General features: G+C 39.4%; 1 protein-coding gene across 1 annotated transcript; it reads right to left on the bottom strand.

Annotated features, from left to right (window-relative positions):
* Positions 1-71: 71 nt before the first annotated feature.
* Positions 72-19,482, bottom strand: TRIM58 (tripartite motif containing 58). The gene is made up of 6 exons (XM_072784651.1): positions 18,838-19,482; positions 15,740-15,835; positions 11,814-12,044; positions 8,694-8,716; positions 8,496-8,596; positions 72-4,373 (listed from the first exon to the last, which is right to left on the bottom strand). The coding sequence occupies exons 1-6, from the start codon at positions 19,258-19,260 to the stop codon at positions 3,784-3,786; spliced, it is 1,464 nt and encodes a 487-aa protein (XP_072640752.1). The 5' UTR covers positions 19,261-19,482; the 3' UTR covers positions 72-3,783.
* Positions 19,483-20,426: the final 944 nt, after the last annotated feature.

The following is a 20,426-nucleotide window of genomic DNA, read 5'->3' as shown; positions in this document are numbered from 1 at the left end:
AAATAATAGTAATAATAATGATAATAATAATAATAAATTATATTTTGCAAAAAACACTTTGAGATCCACCATTGAATTCTGTCCTCTGAAAGTCAATCATTTATTTATTCAACAAATATGCATTGAGTGATAACCATGTACAAACAAGTATTTAAGGTGCTTGAGATATGTGAAAAATATTGTTATCAATAAACAAATATCCCTCCCTTCAGAGTGCCTGCATTCTACCATGAAAAGGCAAAACAAACCAACAAAAATAAACTCAATAAATAAGAAAACAACATAGTGAATACATTTAGAAATTGTTAAGTACAATAGTGGTAAAAAAGAGCTGTCTCCTTTGGACCTGGTAAAAGAGACTGGGGAGAGTAGGATCTGGGTGGACACCAAAGTGGTTCAGACTGTATAGTTCTGACCAAGAAGCTGGGTTTGATAAGGTTTAATGGGGAAAAAAAGAGGGGATGAGTAAGGGAGACATGCCGGTAAAGAGAATTTCAGGTAGAGGGCACAGCTGGCAGAAGGGTCCCTTGATGGGAAATGCCTGGTCTGGTATAAACCTGGCCTAGATGCCAGGGTAGGGGGAGGAGGATAAAACCAGAAGCATGTGGAGGGAGAGAGAATCAGAATCAGATAATTAACTGGTGCTCAGATACTCCAGTGTTTATACGTTCACTGTAAATATTACCACTTTAACTCTTAAGTTCAAAGGAGAGTCATTGAACTCAACTTATTGTTTTGGGACCTGAAGGATCAGACCAGCTGCTGCATTCATAATGGACATGGGAGGGGCTGGAGTATAGCCCAGATTAATGTTAGGAAACTAGTGTAGTAATCCAATGGAAGAGGATGGAAGTTCAGACCACAGTTGTAGCAGCAGAGTTAAATTATCTATGTATTCTGGGGGTAAAGCCGGGGTTTACTGATAGACTGGATGAGGACTAAAGAAATCAAGACAGGAGTCAACCAGATTCTTGGCCTGAGCAATTAGAAGGATGGAGTTCCTTTCCACTGAGATGAAGAAGCCTCTGTGTGTGTGTGTGTGTGCATGTGTGTGTGTTTTTCAGGAGAAAGAACAGAGAAGAAAATAAGGGGAAGTTCGGGGAATAGGAAAGATCTTTAAAGAGAATTTAAAGAAGAGAGACTCCTAACTCTAGAAAACAAACAAGGGGTGGTGAAAGGGAGGTGGGCGGGGGGTGGGGGTGACTGGGTGACGGGCACTGAGGAGGGCACGTGATGGGATGAGCACTGGGCGTTAAGTTATGTGTTGGAAAATTGAACTCCAATAAAAAAAATTAAAAATACTAAAAAAAAAACAATTAAAGAAGTTAGCTGTTAATGAACCAGAGTTCCAGAGAGAACAGAAGAAACCTCTCAGGAATTGGAAAGGAAAGGAGAAAAGGTTATACTAGCAGATGCACAAAACTTCTTGAAGCTTGGAAAGCAAGGAATGAAGGAAGAATTAACTTGGTTGAATGATTGACATAAATCATGATAAGATGTAAAGTGAGATAACAAGATGGGAGGGGGACAGTGGAAACCAGGATGTAAACTTTCTCAAGGGACTAGTTATTCTCTGTTCATGCCTTGAAGAGGGTGGAAGGCCTGAGACTGCCATGGTGTCCCTCTGCCTGTTAAGCCCCTGGGGAGGTGTGATCTCCTGATGTCCACAGGGAAAAGTCCCTAGGGTTCTGAGTGTATGTTCTCTCTACTGCCTCCTGTCATGGATCCCTGACATTACAGTCACATGAATAAGTGCTTCACTAAATTGGCGGTTCCTGTTTAATTCCTGACAATGGTTAAGCATGAGCAGAAACCCAGGGCATGAGCCTCTTTTCTACTTGGACCATGCATGGAAGAGGACTAGGATATGTGTGGTCTATGAGATATTAACAAGGTACATGTAAGAAAACATTATTATTACCTCCATTTGGAAAGGAGAGATGGAGAAAGGAATTGTTTGCTTATGATCAAATATAAACATATCAAAAAAGTGAAGGTACAGAAATCTTTGTTTAATACAAAAGCTCATCAATAAAGTATGTAGAGCCATCTGGAAATAGTTTATGAGACTGTTCCATTTCTAAAATTATTATACTTCATGATAGTCCTCCAAATGTAAAAATCTGCAAAGAAAAATGTTTAAAAATCTAGAAAGAAAACCAAATCTGACCTTATTAGAAAGTAAGTAAAAAAAAATTAATCAAAGAGATCTTTCTGCAAGATAAAATAGGTTAAAATTCAAGGTAGAGTTAAAGTGGAGCATTAAAGTGTTGGCAGATTATTATCAAAGTAATGTTAACTAAATTTTCCTTTAATCAATAATTGTATGTCATTTTAACATTTGGCAGTTGAGCATTTTAGCTTTTGTTTGGCAATTATTTATTAGACATAGATATAGAGAAATGTAGAAGCAAATTTAGCCTTCAGTGATTTAAGAATTTTTTTAGGAAGGTATGGAGTATACATTAAAAATAAGTCAAATATTATTATCAGTCCATCATCATCATCATCATCATCATAATCACCTTTATATTGTATTTAAGTAGAAACGTTTAATTAAAACCAATCTTGATCTTAAATATTTTCCATAGCATTGTAAGGCTCATATCATGATTTCACTTATAGGAACCATATTAATTTGCTGAGATCTAAAGAGAAAGGCATTATTTGAGGTCTTGCCACTAGTAAATGGCTAAATCAAAGAATTAATTGAATCAGAATTCTGAGAAATTTCCACTCTAAAAAAATATCTCCAAAGATAAAGGAAAAAGTTGCAGTCCCAGAGAGGCCTGGAGTCATAATCAGTTATATTTGAATCAGAGGAATGGATTTCATAATCCTTAGAAATTAGTTGAGTATAAAGAGGATTTAGAAAATAAATGAACAGGGGATCCCTGGGTGGCTCAGCAGTTTGGTGCCTGCTTTCAGCCCAGTGGGTGATCCTGGAGTCCTGGGATGGAGTCCAGGCTCCCTGCCTGGAGCCTGCTTCTCCCTCTGCCTGTGTCTCTCCCTCTCTCCCTCTCTGTGTCTCTCATGAATAAATAAATAAAATATTTTAAAAAATAAATGAATATAGTCATAAGAAAATTGAATGTAAAAAGAAATGGTTCTGAATTTGTTAATCTAGAAAGAAATGGAATCTTATCCATAACAGGAATGAAGAAAAAAAGGAGCAAGAAAGAGAGAAAACTAGAGACAGAGGCAGGCAGAGAGACAGAATGAGAGAGGAGGAGTAACAGAATTACAAATCTGATGCTGGAATTGTATTGGACTGTTCTCCACCAATTCAAGAATTGCCATTTCTGAAAAAAAGTCATTTCTTATTCTTAATAAGACTTGGAATGAAAGGAGATTAAAAGGGATAAGAAGTTACAATGAATGTATAGAAATCTTTAACACAATGTCTGTTGACTTGGAAAAGCCTTATCAAGAAAATGTGGGACTCCATCTGAAAGACTTGAGGAGCCCACTCCATTTCACAAATTATGATCTATGGGGATGTCAGGCCAGCTCAGCCAGAATGCAGTGACTCTTGATCTCAGAGAGTGAGTTCAAGTCCCAGGCAGGATACAGACAGAGGTCACTTTTTTTTTTTTAAGTATGCTCTATAATTCTCCTCCAAATGTAAATATTCCATATTTTCTGTTTTATCCTGATGGAAAAATGTCCATAGCAAGATGGATTAAAGTGCTAATGGGGGCAATTGTTGCTGCTTAGCATGTTCCTATTGTCCAGTCCACCCTGGAAATCTTTGCTAAGTGGAAAATTCTCAGGAAGAGAATTTTAGAAATGATCATGTCTCATATTAGAAGCAGAGTCAAGATGACTGCTGGATGCCCAAATTTCTAACTCTGCTTCTGTCATAGGTGGCAAGGTAAGAGGAATCGTGTCACAGATGAAAAAATAAGGTCGGAGAATACCAGAGAACAGTTGGTTGAATGAGTAGATGTAAGACCCGTTTGTTACATTGTAAAAGGAGATTTCACCTGCTTCATAGTCCAAAAAAATCCCAATGCAGTGAGGCCGTTCCAGGTGGAGGAGAGGCACCGAAGGGGAGGCAAGGACCATGTACTCATTCCCTTTGAGCAGCCACATGGCCCAGACACCGTTCTCAGGAGAGGGTGTGGTCTCTCCCTTCCTTGGCACTGTCTCTTGACAGACACCTAAACCCCATTCTGCTCTTTCTCCCACCATGACTTCCCAGTAATGCCTCCCTGAGGAGAAGTTCTGCAAACCCAGGATACAGGGCCATGTGTCAAATCTTTCAGGGTTGTTGGGGAGATCCCTCCACCGCTCTCCATCCTGCACAGTACGAAGATCGGCCGTCAAGAGGAGGCTAGGATGTGCTGTGACAGGGTCCAGCTTTACATCAACTGTGGGAAGAATTTTGTGGGACATGTGAAAGGTCAGAAAAGACTGGTTAAAACATAATAAGCTGCAATATTATGGATAATAGTCATACTGTTCCTTATTCTTCTCTCTCCAATAACTCCTACGGGAAGCAAAACGAGTAGTTTACCTTGAGGGTTGCTGAGTATATTCTTCATCACTTCCTTGTGTATCCCACTGCTACCTCTGCATAGCTCAGGACTCATGACTGCCCCAATAAAAACATAACCATTGATTATGTGACAAATCGCATGTATTAACTAGAGTCCTTTCACTTACATTCAGAGCAGTGGGGTAATCTTAGGAAGATCTTCTGCATTTATTTTTTTCTCAAAATCCATAGAAAAAATTGTTAATTTGAAATTCACCACTTTCAAGTTATGTCACTGCTGTAGGCAAAATTCTAAGATGAGCCCTATGGCCTCCAGACCCTGGTGCTACTCTCATATTTATGTTTATTATATGGAACATGATGGGGTAGATCTAACTTAATGTAATCACATGAACCCTTAAAATCAGAAACATTTCTCTGGCTATTGGGTTGATGGCAGAACAGGAAGTCAGAGATATTTGAATTTCATATGTCATTGCTGGCATTGAAGATGGAATGAGCCACAAGAGGAGCAAGGCCAGTGACCTCCAACTGACAGCCAGCAAGGAAACAGAGATCTCAGTCCTACAACTGCTAGAACTACCTTATGCCAATAAACTAAATAAGATTGAAAGTGGAGTCTTCCCCAGACTCATCAGAAGAGCCAAGCTTGGCCAACACCTTAATACTGATCTTGTTAAAACCCAAGCAGAGAAATGAGCTGACCCCACAGGAATGTCTGGTCCACAAAACTATGACCTAATAAATGTATGTGGTTTTAAGAAGCAAAAGTGTTGGTAATTTATTACACAAAAGAAAACCTATACTGATATTGTGAAGTCCCAGGGAGATTGATGTGAAGTTTTACTTATACACACAATTAATAAATACAACTATATATAAAATTTCCTCAGAGAACAAGGCAGGGTGTAAAATATTCAAGGTTTTTTCTTTAGTAAAATTTCCTCAATGAACAAGGCAGGGTGTAAAATATTCAAGGTTTTTTCTTTATAAATGTTCAAAAATAATAAATTTCTTTAATATAGTTTTATTTTTAATATCATAACAAATACTACTAAAATGGTACCATTTGTCTCTAAACTACTTCTGGTGATCTTGTGTTGAAACTATAACCTGAGTGGGTCATGTAAGGAATATATCATCACTGCTAATGCATTCAACCATCCTCAAGGTGAATTATCATCCCCACATTACACATGAGGAGACTCAAAGTTGGAGTTTATGTGACTTCCCCAAACTCTAGAGGTCATAAATAACAGATTGAAATGTGGGCTTCCATGGAACTGTGTCAGGCCTACTTAATGTATGCACTCTCTTTACACATCATTTCCATGCCAGCACACACCCTTGCTCGATTTATGAGAAAATAAATCTGTGAAATAGTTGTTAATATGGTCTATCTCCAATTCCTCCTCCACCCCTCTCTCTTATACTCAATTGCTTATCATGATGTAATGAAACTCCCCATGTCTGTCTTTCCAGTGACCTCCCCCTGGTGAGTAGTCATTAGAGTTCACCTTAAATTACTTTTCTATAGCAGTCAATGCTGTTGAGAATCCCTTTGTCCTGGAAAACCTCCTTTCTCTTTCCCAAAGACACTGATGTTTTCCTTCCCTGTGTACTCATCACTCATTCTTGGTCTCCTGTGCTGCTTTCCCCTCTCCTCCATCCAGTGGTTTCAGGACTGGAACCTCTTCTTTCCTTCTTAGCTCACTCTCAGTGTGTTCCTGGGGTGGTTGGATCATTCCTTTAATTAAATTCCGTTCATATGCTTACTGATTCCAAATGCACATCTCTACCTTAGAGAGGTAGACTTTTCTCTTTCTCTGACAACTCATATCTAATCCAACAGCAGATTTTGACAGCTTTACTTTCTAAATATGCCAAGATTCTGTCAACATTCCCCATCTCAGCACTTCCAATAATACTACCATGCTGATCCAATCCACAATCATCTCGGATTGAATGACCGCAAAGGCTCCTAATTGCTTTTCCCACTTAAAGCCTTGCCTCTTTGAATTTATTCTCAATAAAACGTACAGAGTGAGACTCTCAAAACATTAGTCTGATCATGTTATTCCTCCATTCACAACTTTTCATGAATTTCTTGCTTGATGCAAAGGTAAAGCATCCTGGTCACAGTGACCGGCCCGTAACACCCTAAGCTAGTTCGTCTTTTCTTGGCCTCACTGACTCTTCCCTTGCTTACTTCTTCCCAGTCACACAGACGTCTTCATAGCTCCTGGAACACATCTTCTAATTTCTATCTAAGGCCTGGGTACTCATTGTTTCTGATGCCTGGAATGTTTTTCTCCACATCAGATATTTGATGATTTAACCCCAAGGGACCTTCCTTGATTGTCAAATTCAAATGAGATGCCCTAACCTGAGAATGTCTGGCTATCCTTACCTTATTTGTTTCCCCAATATTTTGTATCATCTAGCATTCTATGCATTTTTCATAATTTAAGTAAATATGTACAACATGAAGCTATGGATTTGTAGGATTTGGGGTTCTTGTTCAATAATATATTTTAATACTTAGAAAGGTGTCTGACACAAAATACAGGATTTTTCTTGAATTGATTCATTAATTATTTAATTCATTAAAAATGGAAATATGAGGACACTTATTACAGGAGTGCAATAAATTACAGAGGTCATATAGTTACTACATGTTTAATCTGCCCATCATTGAACAGGGCTGCTAAAATGGGTTTTCTCATGAAGGATGGCTGAAGCTTCCTTCCAAGTAATGAAACTAGTATTTAGCCACAGTTTGTCTGCTTTGCTGGGTATAACTTGGATTAAACAGAGAAATACTAATGTTGAATCTATATTGCTTTGAAGAACAACATAATCAGACCTAACAAACTCATTTATGTACCACATTTATTCCTACATGAAAATAAATAACTGAATATATTTGGCTTTATTCACTACCTAATTTAAGCAACTCATCAAATTATAGATAATAAAATAAACTTGATACACAGCAATGCTTTTATATTGATAGTTTTTCTGTTTTCAAAAAAATTTCATTTAGCCCTCCAAACAATATATGTTTTCAGCATTTTGTTTTATCTTAAATATTTATTTATTTATTCATGAGAGACACACAGAAAGAGGCAGAGACACAGGCAGAGGGAGAAGCAAGCTCCCTGCAGGGAGCCCAGCGTGGGACTCGATCCTGGGTCCCAGGATCATGCCCTAAGCCAAAGGCAGATGCTCAGCCACTGAGCCACCCAGGCATCCCTGTTTTCAGTATTTTATAAACAGGGAAGTTAATATCCATTGGAACAAATGTTATTCATATCACCGCAAATAAACTCTGAATCATACTTTCAAGCCTAATTTTTCTAACTAAATGTAGCTTAAATGGGTGTTAGTGACTCTGATTCTCTTTATAACTCTACACAAATATCCCAGTTCTGTTTCTTCTGAACACAGCCCTCTCTCCCATCCACTGTTATAACTTGGTATGACCATGTGACTCACTTTAATTAATGACGTCTTCAGGGAGCCAGTGTGCCACATTAGTGTGGATGTCTGTAGGACCAGAGTCTAATCCACCAGAACTTAGCAGTTTCCCAGAGCGACCAGCAACAGAAAGGAGGTGGGGCTCTACCTGGACGGGTCCCAGGAGAAGATGAAGTGAAGCACGTGTCTCCAGAATCCACTAGTAAACCAATGATATGATCTAGAAATAAGCCTTTGATGGGGTGCCTGGTGGCTCAGTGATTAAGTGACCAGCCTTTGGTTTCAGCTCAGGTCTGATGTTCAGTCATCAGATCAAGCCTCACGTCTGACTCCACATCCAGTGAAGAATTTGCTTGGGTTACTCTCTCCCACTATCACAAATAAATAAATAACTCTTTAAAAATTCAAAATAAACTTTGAATTCTATCTGTTACTGCTGCCTGACTTGTCCAGAAACAAGCTGCAATAACAACCAAACCATGTTATAGTTCTCCTTGGTCAAAGAGCAGCCTACCTTGGAACTTTCTCAACATTTCCCTCATCCCAGGGATGCGACACATTGTCTTCAGTTCCATGGGGATGGTCTCTGCTTCCAGCTGCATGACATCCTGACTTCTGAGAAGGGCACAGAACAGAGAATTCTCAGTACAGTGTATCCACTAACTTCCTTGTCCTCCCCCAACCCATTCCCTGAGTCAGAAAGGAAACATACCGGCTCAAGGCTCCTCTCACACCCTGAAAGTAAAAGAGAAATATGAGCAGGTGTGAGTCAGACCTCCAAACCACTTTTGATGGATTGGAAACAAACCATGAACATCTCTTTAGGAATGAATGGAAATAATTAAATATGAAGATAAAACTATAGGAAACATGAATCTCTCTTGACAAAATCCAAAAATTGGCTGTTGAATTTTCTCTTTAATTTAATTAATTTATTTTTTAATAAATTTATTTTTATTGGTGTTCAATTTGCCAACATATAGAATAACACCCAGTGCTCATCCCATCAAGTGCCCACCTCAGTGCCCGTCACCCAATCACCCCCACCCCTCACCCACCTCCCGTTCCACCACCCCTAGTTCGTTTCCCAGAGTTAGGAGTCTTTCATGTTCTGTCTCCCTTTCTGATATTTCCCCACTCATTTTTTCTCCTTTCCCCTTTATTCCCTTTCACTATTTTTATATTCCCCAAATAAATGAGACCATATAATGTTTGTTCTCCCACTGACTTATTTCACTCAGCATAATACCCTCCAGTTCCATCCACGTCGAAGCAAATGGTGGGTATTTGTCGTTTCTAATGGCTGAGTAATATTCCATTGTATACATAGATCACATCTTCTTTATCCATTCATTTTTCAATGGACACCGAGGCTCCTTCCAAAGTTTGGCTATTGTGGACATTGCTGCTATAAACTTTGGGGTGCAGGTGTCCTGGCGTTTCACTGCATCTGTATCTTTGGGGTAAATCCCCAGCAGTGCAATTGCTGGGTCGTAGGGCAGATCTATTTTTAACTCTTTGAGGAACCTCCATACAGTTTTCCAGAGTGGCTGCCCCAGTTCACATTCCCACCAACAGTGCAGGAGGGTTCGTTCCCCTTTCTCCACATCCTCTCCAACATTTGTGGTTTCCTGCTTGTTAACTTTCCCCATTCTCGCTTGTGTGAGGTGGTATCTCGGTTTTGATTTGTATTTCCCTGATGGCAAGTGATGCGGAACATTTCCTCATGTGCATGTTGGCCATGTCTATGTCTTCCTCTGTGAGATTTCTCTTCATGTCTTTTGCCCATTTCATGATTGAATTGTTTCTTTGCTTTTGAGTTTAATAAGTTCTTTATTAGATCTTGGAAACTAGCCCTTTATCTGATACATCATTTGCAAATATCTTCTCCCATTCTGTAGGTTGTCTTTGAGTTTTGTTGACTGTATCCTTTGCTGTGCAAAAGCTTCTTATCTTGATGAAGTCCCAATAGTTCATTTTTTCTTTTGTTTCTCTTGCCTTCGTGGATGTCTCTTTAATTTTAAAATCAGTTTTCCTCTACTACAATTTCAGACTGCACAAAGTTTAGGCTAATTCCAATGATATCAACCAATTTATTTCTGAATTGATACTTTTGACATTTGGATATATTAATAAAGAGTTGTGCTTTTGCAACACACATAGATGGAATTAAGGTAAAAATAGACCTAATATATTTCCAGAATTTATTTGAGGGACAGAGAAAGGTATTGACAAAAAAAAATTACTTCCAATGTCCAAATTTCTCATTCTTTGGACCACCACAACATAGCTATGAACCCATATGGAATAGGTTACCTAACTAGATAAAAAAGGAAGTCATTAATTAATGGCAACATTTTATCTCAAAGAGATTATTTAAATAAATTACCTATTTTACATTTTCCTTTTGCCTCTGAAAATAGTCACATGTCAGATAAATTTTCAGAAGGCATAAAAGCAGGAAAATAATTAGCTTTAGTTTTTATAGGACTGGTAGGCCTTTTTTTTGGCCTTTGTTGGTAAAATGCTGCTTGCTAGTACTGAGGAGGTAAGGGAAATGTGGATATAAGAATGAACATAAATAATTTTAGGATATATTCTCCTTAAGATTTGTAGTATAAGTCATTTTAACACTGATTCTAATGAGCACTAATAAGTGATTGTTTTCGGGGCTGTGTTTTGAAATATGGTAAAATGAGATGATGGAGGTTGTATTTGAAAATACTAAATTTCTGTGTATATTTATTTTCTGAAGTTCAGAAAATCCTGAAAAAATAAAAAGTAAAAATACTTTCTGATGCTTAGTTTGCTCACATAGAAATGAGCCTAATAATAATAATAATAATAAGTGTTGCTTATATACAGAGATGTATTGAAAACAAAATGGATTAAGTGAAATAAAATAAATAAAAATGCTTTGTAAGTTTGTTCATTTCATGAACTTCCAACTGTGTAACCAGTGCCATGTACTCACTGTACTTGTAAACATTACGTAGATAGTCAATATGAAGATTTCCTGGCACGTTCAGTGCCTGGATCTAAGTCAGGTGGGATCTGAGCATCAGCTACTAGATGAGGATGTGGATTATTAGTTGAGAATCTCCTGAATGTGTCATTGGGGATGAGACAGAATGAAGTGTGCCCAGAAGTCTTCTATTGCAGTGTGTTCTATCATGCTAATACACACGCATTAACAATAGCTTTCTCAGTTCCCTTGGGATTTTGATGACCTCACGGAGGATTAAAAACAAATAAGTATTCCCTGTTTCCTGTCTGAAGTATAATACCTAACTTTGAGGAAATGGCAAGAAGTCCATTTAATCCCTCCCCACCATGCCTGGAATGCACATGCAATATGGACAAGGAAATCCATGTTTACCCCAAAATTTAACAGGAACATTTGAAGATGGACAGCTTAAAACATTATTCATATGTTTCATATTTCATATTCATATTCAACTACTGACATGGAAATGGATTACAGAAGACTTCTGGAATTGTCATTATCATCATTGACAGATTGTGAGGATTTTAGGCAACACAGTGTGGACTGTCCATTTTTTTGTTTAACCTTATCATAAGATCAAATTAATTTTACTTTCCAAAAATACTTAATTTTGGTTTCTACTATGAACTGTTTTATACATTTCTCTAGGGTCCCTTCTCATTCTGATGCTAGAACTTAGATTCAAGGTATGTTCCAAACAGATTCTATGGTGTCCTTTTCCTACAATGCATAGAGGCCCAAGTGGTTTGCTGTGTATGGGTGAAAGGTCTGTATCCCCTGTGGTCTCACATCTGCCCATGGCTTTGCCTCAGCGCCCAGGCTCACCTCCAGCAGAGCCAGAGCTGAGCGCTGGCACCTCTCCTCCAGCTCCTGGGCCAGCTCCTTCAGAGCCCTGCCCTGCTGCACCAGCCTGTTCTTGTTCTCCCGCAGTCTCTGCAGGGTGGCTCGCTCCTCCTCCTCCAGCCTCCTCAGCTGCAGCTGCTCCTCTAGGGCCAGGAAGCCACGATACTTCTCAAACTCCAACCTGAAGCGCTGCCTTTGGATTTCCACTTTCTCCTGGAGTGACACAGGGGATCAAATCATCAACAAAGGGGCATCTTCAGGTATAGGGTAGGGAGCTGACAGCAGTGTCTAGAGACACCTCCAAAGAGACCATAATTCTGCCCAATGATTGATTGGCTGCATTTTAACAACAAGCAGAAACCCAGAGCCATGCAATTGGACAAATGGTCTGCTACAGTTTTCAAATTTAGAGTCTGAGAAAGACAGTTGGATTTGAGTTCTCAATGTGCAATGGGCTTGGGGACCAGGCAATTTTACCTGCAAGTTTTGGTACCATATTTAAATTATGAGGGAAGAAGAGTGTGGGGATTAACAAGTCAATCGGAGAAGGACAAACATTATATGTTCTCATTCATTTGGGGAATATAAATAATAGTGAAAGGGAATAGAAGGGAAAGGAGAAGAAATGGGTGGGAAATATCAGAAAGGGAGACAGAACATAAAGACTCCTAACTCTGGGAAACGAACTAGGGTTGGTGGAAGGGGAGGAGGGTGGGGGGTGGGGGTGAATGGGTGACGGGCACTGAGGGGGGCACCTGATGAGATGAGCACTGGGTGTTATGCTATATGTTAGCAAATTGAACTCCAATAAAAAAATGGGAAACGAACTAGGGGTGGTAGAAGGGGAGGAGGGCGGGGGGTGGGAGTGAATGGGTGACGGGCACTGGGTGTTATTCTGTATGTTAGTAAATTGAACACCAATAAAAAAAAAATAAAAAAAAAAAAAATAAAATAAAATGCTTATAGATAAAAAAAAAAAAAATAAAGATAAAAGATAAATACCTATTAAACTGCTGAGCAGAGTGACTCACATGGAATAGTTACAGAATGAAGTTAAAATATATTAAAGTAGTCACTAGAATGACAACACTGTAGAAACAAATGAATCTCTATGAAGAGAGATTAGAGAGACCTGGATTTAGATATTAGAATGTGAACATTGTTTAGTAATTGGAAATTGTGAAAACTTAAAGTTAATGTTCTCTGCTCAGTCAAAAAAGAAGTAAATGATCCACAGGCCATTTATGCAGTTAACTTCAGAAAATTAATCCTTATTTCTACCCAAATCTTACATGTACATGTTTTAAATAGACCTGAGGAATATACTTGGACACAGCATCATTATACATACATTTTATTCTTTTAAGACTGAGATGTGGAAGACTAACTTTAAAAAAAGAAGAAGAAGAAAAATGACATGCAACAGAGGATATTCCAGACAGTAGGCAGAGGGGAGTATTTTTAATAAAATGCAGCTGGAAGCTTTAAAAAAAGGGTATAGAAAGCAAATTCAACTCCCATAGTATCTCATTTTGGATTCCCTTTGCTAAACATTGTAAGGTCTTGGTTTGATTAAAGGGCATCAGCTATCATCTTTTTCTAAAACAACAAAACAAAAACAAAAACAAAATTAGTAATGGTTCTAAAATCCCTTAAGACTCCTGCAATTTTCCATCTCAACCTCTTTCTGCCACTTTCTAATGCACTGGGTTCATATAATCCTGACTTTAAAAAAATGTTTTTAATAACAAATTTACTTTTTATTGGTGTTCAATTTGCCAACATACAGAATAACACCCAGTGTCCATCAAGTGCCCCCCTCAGTGCCCGTCACCCATTCACCCCCACCACCCGCCCTCCTCCCCTTCCACCACCCCTAGTTCGTTTCCCAGAGTTAGGAGTCTTTATGTTCTGTCTCCCTTTCTGATATTTCCTACCCATTTCTTCTCCCTTCCCTTATATTCCCTTTCACTACTTTTTATAATCCCCAAATGAATGAGAACATATAATGTTTGTCCTTCTCCGATTGACTTATTTCACTCAGCATAATACCCTCCAGTTCCATCCACGTTGAAGCAAATGGTGGGTATTTGTCATTTCTTTTTTTTAATTGTTTTAATTTTTATTTATTTATGATAGTCACACACACACACAGAGAGAGAGTCAGAGACATAGGCAGAGGGAGAAGCAGGCTCCATGCACCGGGAGCCCGACGTGGGATTCGATCCCAGGTCTCCAGGATCCGCCCTGGGCCAAAGGCAGGCGCTAAACTGCTGTGCCACCCAGGGATCCCTATTTGTCATTTCTAATGGCTGAGTAATATTCCATTGTATACATAAACCACAATCCTGACTTTTAAAAAAATTAATCAACTCTAAACTCCATAGTTTGATCTGAAAGATACAATTCATGTAATTTATCCATGATGTTGGACCCTGAGCTGTTGAGGAGTGGTGCTAGTAATCCAGTCATGGAAGAAGAGTGGAGTTACCCCATGAGGGACAGCGTGGTATAAGATGAGGTTTGGTTGTAATCCTGATTTCTACCACATCCTCCTTTTGAGTATTACAATTATATCTATAGACATAGATAGGAGAAGTGTTTTTGTAGAAGTTAGAGTTCATTTTAGTAAACCAGTGTGTATTGCATTTGGTCGACAAGGCTACATTCTCCGTAGTAAAGATCATGCAAAGTTTATATGACTTAGAACAGGGATCTTAGAATCATCTCTATTTAGAATAATTAGTGGAGTGTTTGCAAAATGCAGAAACCAAGGTCTTGTGTATGGAGCTTCTGATTGTGTAAATCTGTGGTCATGTCATGATTGAAAACAATTGACTTAGATTATTAGCCTAAAAAGAACAAAAATTATCAATAAATGATTAACTTTACATATCATATGCATAACTATAGAAAAAGATGAGATTCAACACATAAGAAAAATGTAGCATAAATGGTCTTTATGGAAATATCAGGGTGAGGCTAGAGTATAAGATGCAATTTTCAAGAAAAGAGGAATGAAATAATTAGAAAAGTATAGAAAACAATCAGAGAAGAAGGGTTATTTGGAGAAGGCCAAATAATAGAAATACTCTATAAAATAAATCTCATATATGTCACATATAAGATATGCATATATATAAATATGCATATAATTTCTATATATAGATTCTCAATCTTGACCCTATTGATATTTGACCAGATGATTATTGTGAGTTTTTATGGGCTGTTCTGTGCATTGTAGGGTGTTTGACAGAATGCCTGGCTTTCGCCCATGGAGTCCCAGTAGCAAACTCCCCTCCCTACCCCTCAGATTGTGTCTACAGATATTGCAAATATCCCTTGGAAGGCAAAATCACCACAGACTGAGAACCATTGTGTGTGAGTGTGTGTGTGTGTGTGTTAATAGGTAAGTGAAAAAAATGATGAAGTATAAAAAAAAAGAAGATACATATATGGCTTACTGACAAGAGGCTGAAAGTTCAGATTATCCTCCTATATGTAAAATGATCACTATTAACTGTATTTCATGTTTATCAATCTTGTGAAATATTTATTATATAATTTGTCCAATGAATACACACATACACACACATTTTAAACTAGAAATGATTGTATGAGACTCTTCTCTAGGTACTAGGAATGGAGCAGTGAGTTATATAGTATAATCAAGATCAGTAAGACTACTTATTTATAATTTTGATTGGGGTAATATTAATAGAGATAAAAAGAACACAAATACATGGTATAATCTGAGGGAATGTGATGATCCAGGGTGATGCAGATGTTTCTCGAGAGCAACTATGTATATGGAACAAAAGTGTGGAGCAGAGAAGGTGGTTGAATAGTAATTGAATGATTGGATCTTTCAGACAAGCCAGTCTCCTGAAGTCCCAAGATATTTTTACCTTCCAAACGACAGTTTTCTTCCCCATGTTGGCCTCCTGAGTCAAGGTCTCCTCCATCTCCTTCCTTATTAGTTCCAGGGCCATCTGAAGCTTTGTCTGTTTGGAAAGATATAGATATAGATATATTAACCCATTATAGATGCCCCAGATCAGCACCTAATATCAAGCAGGCATGTTGGGAAATAAAAGATCAATTAAAACAGGTCCTACTAAGTACAGAAAAACTTTTAACCTCATTAATGATTAAGTAAAATATAAATATATTTTAAATGTTAATGCCAGTTATAATCAAAGATTTATCTAAAAGTATGTTCATTGCAGCATAATTTAAAATAGTAGAACAGTAACTTACCATATGTCAAAAACAGGAGAGTGAGGAAAATGTATTCTATATTAACATGATGGAATTAAAATAAGATGCTGCAGAATACTGAATGACAGGAAACATTCACAATTATAAAGTCAATTAAAATAAGTATATTTTATACGAATTGACACCAATTTTGAGAAAAAGTGCTTGTAATTAATATATAAAAAACTAAGTAGAGGGGCTCCTGGGTGGCTCAGTCACTTGGGTGCCTGCCTTCAGCTCAGGTCATGATCCCAGGGTCCTGGGATTGAGTCCAGCATTGGGCTCCCTGCTAGGCAAGGAGTTTGCTTCTCCCTCTCCCTTCCCATACTCATGTTCTCTCTCTTTCTCGCTCTCTCAAATAAATAAAATCTTTTAAAAGAACAACTAGGTAACAACAAATGTTCAGTAGATGACACTGCATCTACTACTGCTTGGTTGGAAGTGATGTTATTCCTTATATCTATATATTTCAACGTTTAAAAATTATTTATTGCTTTATAATAAGAAAGTTGTTTATCATTATTTGGTCAAATGGAATCTTATAAGTTACTAATTTTCAAGTGAAAAGGAGATACAAAAAAAAGGAGATACAGAATATCATAAACCTTATGAGAAATTTATAAAATAATGAAATGAACTCCTTTCAACCCTACAAATCTGCTGGAGGTAAACATATGTATTTAATCTATAGAGAACCCTCAGAAAGATACATATGTACAGACATTTTTATATTCTTTGCTAAGTCATTCAGTAGATCTTAAGGAAAATTTGAGAAAAGAAAACCTTTTCCCAAAGTCATTTAATATGCCTTATACAGCAACTGGCTTTTATTTTATTTTATTTTATTTTATTATTTTATTTTATTTTATTTTATTTTCTAAATAATTTATTTTTTTCATGAGAGACACAGAGACATAGGCAGAGGCAGAAGCAGGCTCCCTGCTGGGACTCAAACAGGACCTGAGCCAAAGGCAGGGTCTCACCTGCTGAGCCACCTAGGCATCCCCAGCAACTGCCTTTAAAAGAGATTGCTATAATTTTATCTGTGATGCTGCATATAAAGTACCAGAAGGATTCATAGAAGTTTTTGACAAGATGAGGGGAGTGACATTTGTTTTAGTGTTTGCAAGAAATAGAACTTTGATATTTATAGAAAAGATCCCTTACACAGAAAGAAAGACTGATCAAAAACAAGTAGGTGAGGGATGCCTGGGTGGCTCAGTGATTGAGCGCCTCCCTTAGGCCCTGGAGGTGATCCTGGAGTCCTGGGATCGAATTCCACATCGGACTCCCTGCATCGAGCCTGCTTCTCTCTCTGCTGTGTCTCTGCTTCTCTCTCTGTGTGTCTCTCATGAATAAATAAAATCTTAAAAGAAGGAGGTGAAAAAGATGTGGCATGTTTGGGGCCAACAGTGATTAGGCTAGTTTTGCCGGATCTCATAGTTGTTGACATAAGAACTGTGGAAACAGAACTTAGGACCCTAGGGAAGTTTGACTTATAGGCTAAAGAGTTTAACAAGTATTTATTTGGTATTTAAATCAGGACTATTAAAATATAAGGAACTTCTTTAGACATATTACATATAGCCAAGTTACACTGAGTTAACTTCTGGATAAAAAGAAAGGAGGAACAGCATACTTTAAAAGTGTAACTAGAAAGGAGCTGGCACCTGAATTTTATAGATGACAATCAAAATAAAAAAGAAAAGCTAAGAGATATTTCCAGGCATGTCAGGAAGAAAGTTGAGGTGGAAAATACCCCAAAAACCTTTATTTAAAACAATCAAAGGTAAAAATATAATCACTATCATCGTCATCATCATCATCATCATCATCATTTTAGAAAGTCAATATTCGAAATTTATTTAATTGTGACAGTACTTCTGTTAAACATGTTCATAGACTGAAGACAAGTCCCACTCCCCTTGTGGTAGTAGCTGTTCCTAATGCTGGAAATTTAAATGTAATCAGAATATGTCAAAGAACTTCTGGAGAGCACCAACCAGTAGGGAAAATTCTATTAGAGTTTCACAGATGCCACTTTTGGGGGCTAAGTACCCCAATATTAGCCACCTTCCCCTTGAGGGTGCCCACATTATGTGAGCCCAAAGCTGTGTGGAATAGACCCGCCTGTGTGTGAAGCCACAGATTTTTACCTCAGGGTACACAAGCATCTGCAGGCTTTAAAGATGATGAGAGCCATGTGCCCAGCAGACTCTACTGTCCGAAGCCCAGGGTTGTTTTGGTGACAATATAAAGTAACACAGAGATAAGCACTTATTAAAAAGCAAGGTATCGTACAACTAGGAAGCATTTACAATCAAGACAGATACTTATCATGAAGAGCCCGTTGGATATCACAGCCTTCCACACCAGACCTCTAGCCCTCCCAGAACACCAGCATCAGGAAGAATGAGAGCAGGATGAAAGTAAAGGGCTAGGGAAGGCTTCTCAGAGGAGAAGAAAGACTAAAATAACGGAGCACTTGAGCTTTTGAACAGAGGTCTCAGAAGGGGCTTCCATACCACAAGGCAGGAAGACCAGACCAGAGCTGAGCGTGAGCTGTGAGGCAAGAGGGGGTGAGAAGGGCGCGGAGTCCTTCAGAGCAGGACTCTGCCCTTTGGCTTTGTCCCTGGGCACGCCACCAACACCGCGGGCTCAGGCCGCTCCTGTCTGGGCCGTGACTCCAGGCTCGCCCTCGAGCCTCTCCGCCTGCGCTCGCGGTGTCACGCACCCCGGCTCTCACCTGGTAACGCCTGGCTGCGTCCTGGAGCGGCGCCGTATGGTGGCTCCTGTGCTCCGGAGTGGTGTCGCAGACCCAGCAGAGCACGTCCTGGTCCTCCTCGCAGAACAGGCTCAGGTCCTCACCATGCCGTGCACACTGGCGCGCCCCCAGGGGCCCAGCGCCCAGCCCCAGCTGCCGCACGCTGTCCACCAGGCTGGCCAGCTGCCGATTGGGCCGGAAGCTCTCCAGCGCAAAGGGGCCGCGGCACTGCGGGCAAGCATAGAGGCCCCCCTGCGCGCTGGCCGACTTCTCGCAGAACTCGGAGATGCACCTAAGGCAGAAGCTGTGGCCGCAGGCCACGCTGACCGGGTCCTGCAGGAAATCCAGACACACGGGGCACCTGGCCTCCTCACGCAGCCGCTCCCCAGGCGCCCCCGAGGCCATGGCCGTAGGGCCGGAGGTCGCCTGGCCCGGGGTGATAGTTGCACTGTCCTCCCCAGCTGCCCGCACTATCTGCCCTTGAGGTCTGGCACAGGGCGGAACCCCACAGCCTCGGGAGAGGCAGATGCAGCCTGGGTTTTATCCGCTGGCTCTGCTTCAAGAGTCCAAATGAGCCACTCCTGGTGAAAAGTTGCAACTCAGTGACAAGGATAAAATTGACGTTTTAGTAATCATGGCCTCCTAGGAAACTGCGTATTTGTAACAGAATCCCTCACACTGTATCTTCATGGAGCCCCTACTCTCATGTTTCACTCTCAGTGCATTTGGAGAATTGCTGAGCTCTGGCCTTTCATTATTTTTCTCAACTACCCCATGGCTTTCTTATCCTTACATAGTATAACAATTTCTTAAAATCTTTTCCAAACTTTACTTTTTCTACCCACTCCATCCCATTAATTATAAAAGGAATGAGTAGATGAGCTGATCTGGGGATATAGAGGTAGATATACATAGAATAATGACAGGTGTATAGCTCAGCAAATATTTGGAACATACATATCTGGCATAGTTCAATGAGGGTCCTGTAAGGACTGTGTGCCTCTTATTATTGTTGCAAAGCATATCTTGGAGGTGACAAGGCTTTCCTCAGAAGGAATAATTCACGTGTAGCCCCTCAGAGCTGCTGCAACTCTGAAGTCTGAAGATTGAGAAAGATGCATAAGAAGCAAGATAATTTGAAGAGAGGAAGTGATACCTACTCAGGATGAGTGCGGTGAGGTCAGTAGGTCAACTGAAAAGTAACAAATGCAGGGAGTGTCTGTCACTGAACAAAATGTGATTTCCATTTTGAATTTGAAGTTATGGTAGCTATGCATGGACCAAATCATCCAGACCCAAGGGTAAGCAAAAGACAGAATGTTCCAGTTCTCAAAGAGCCTTACAATCCATCAAGAGAACTCAGGCAATTAGAAAGGAATCGTTCAGCAGTGCTACAAGATTATAATAGAGGACTCTGGACTAACCTGTAGGGTTGGGGCCAGGCCCACAGGGAGTCTCTGAGCTAACAACTGAAGGGCCAGTACAAGCAGTAAGCAGGAAGGGAAGCCATCAACAGAGCAGTAAGAGGCCACAGGGTACACAAGCCTGAACTGTGCTAGGAGGGAGCAGGA

Source organism: Canis lupus, chromosome 18 (genome assembly GCF_048164855.1).
Source record: "Canis lupus baileyi chromosome 18, mCanLup2.hap1, whole genome shotgun sequence".
NCBI lineage: Eukaryota > Metazoa > Chordata > Mammalia > Carnivora > Canidae > Canis > Canis lupus.
Note: the sequence above shows the minus strand (reverse complement) of the source record. Positions and strands in the feature narration are given on the sequence as shown.

Excerpts from the sequence above, each read along its gene's own strand:
- TRIM58 (XM_072784651.1), bottom strand. The coding sequence starts at position 19,260 with ATGGCCTCGGGGGCGCCTGGGGAGCGGCTGCGTGAGGAGGCCAGGTGC. Across the intron at positions 12,045-15,739 it reads AGAAAACTGTCGTTTGGAAG|GAGAAAGTGGAAATCCAAAG; the intron begins GTAAAAATATCT and ends GTGTCACTCCAG. Across the intron at positions 4,374-8,495 it reads AATGTTGAGAAAGTTCCAAG|TTGATGTAAAGCTGGACCCT; the intron begins GTAGGCTGCTCT and ends TTCTTCCCACAG.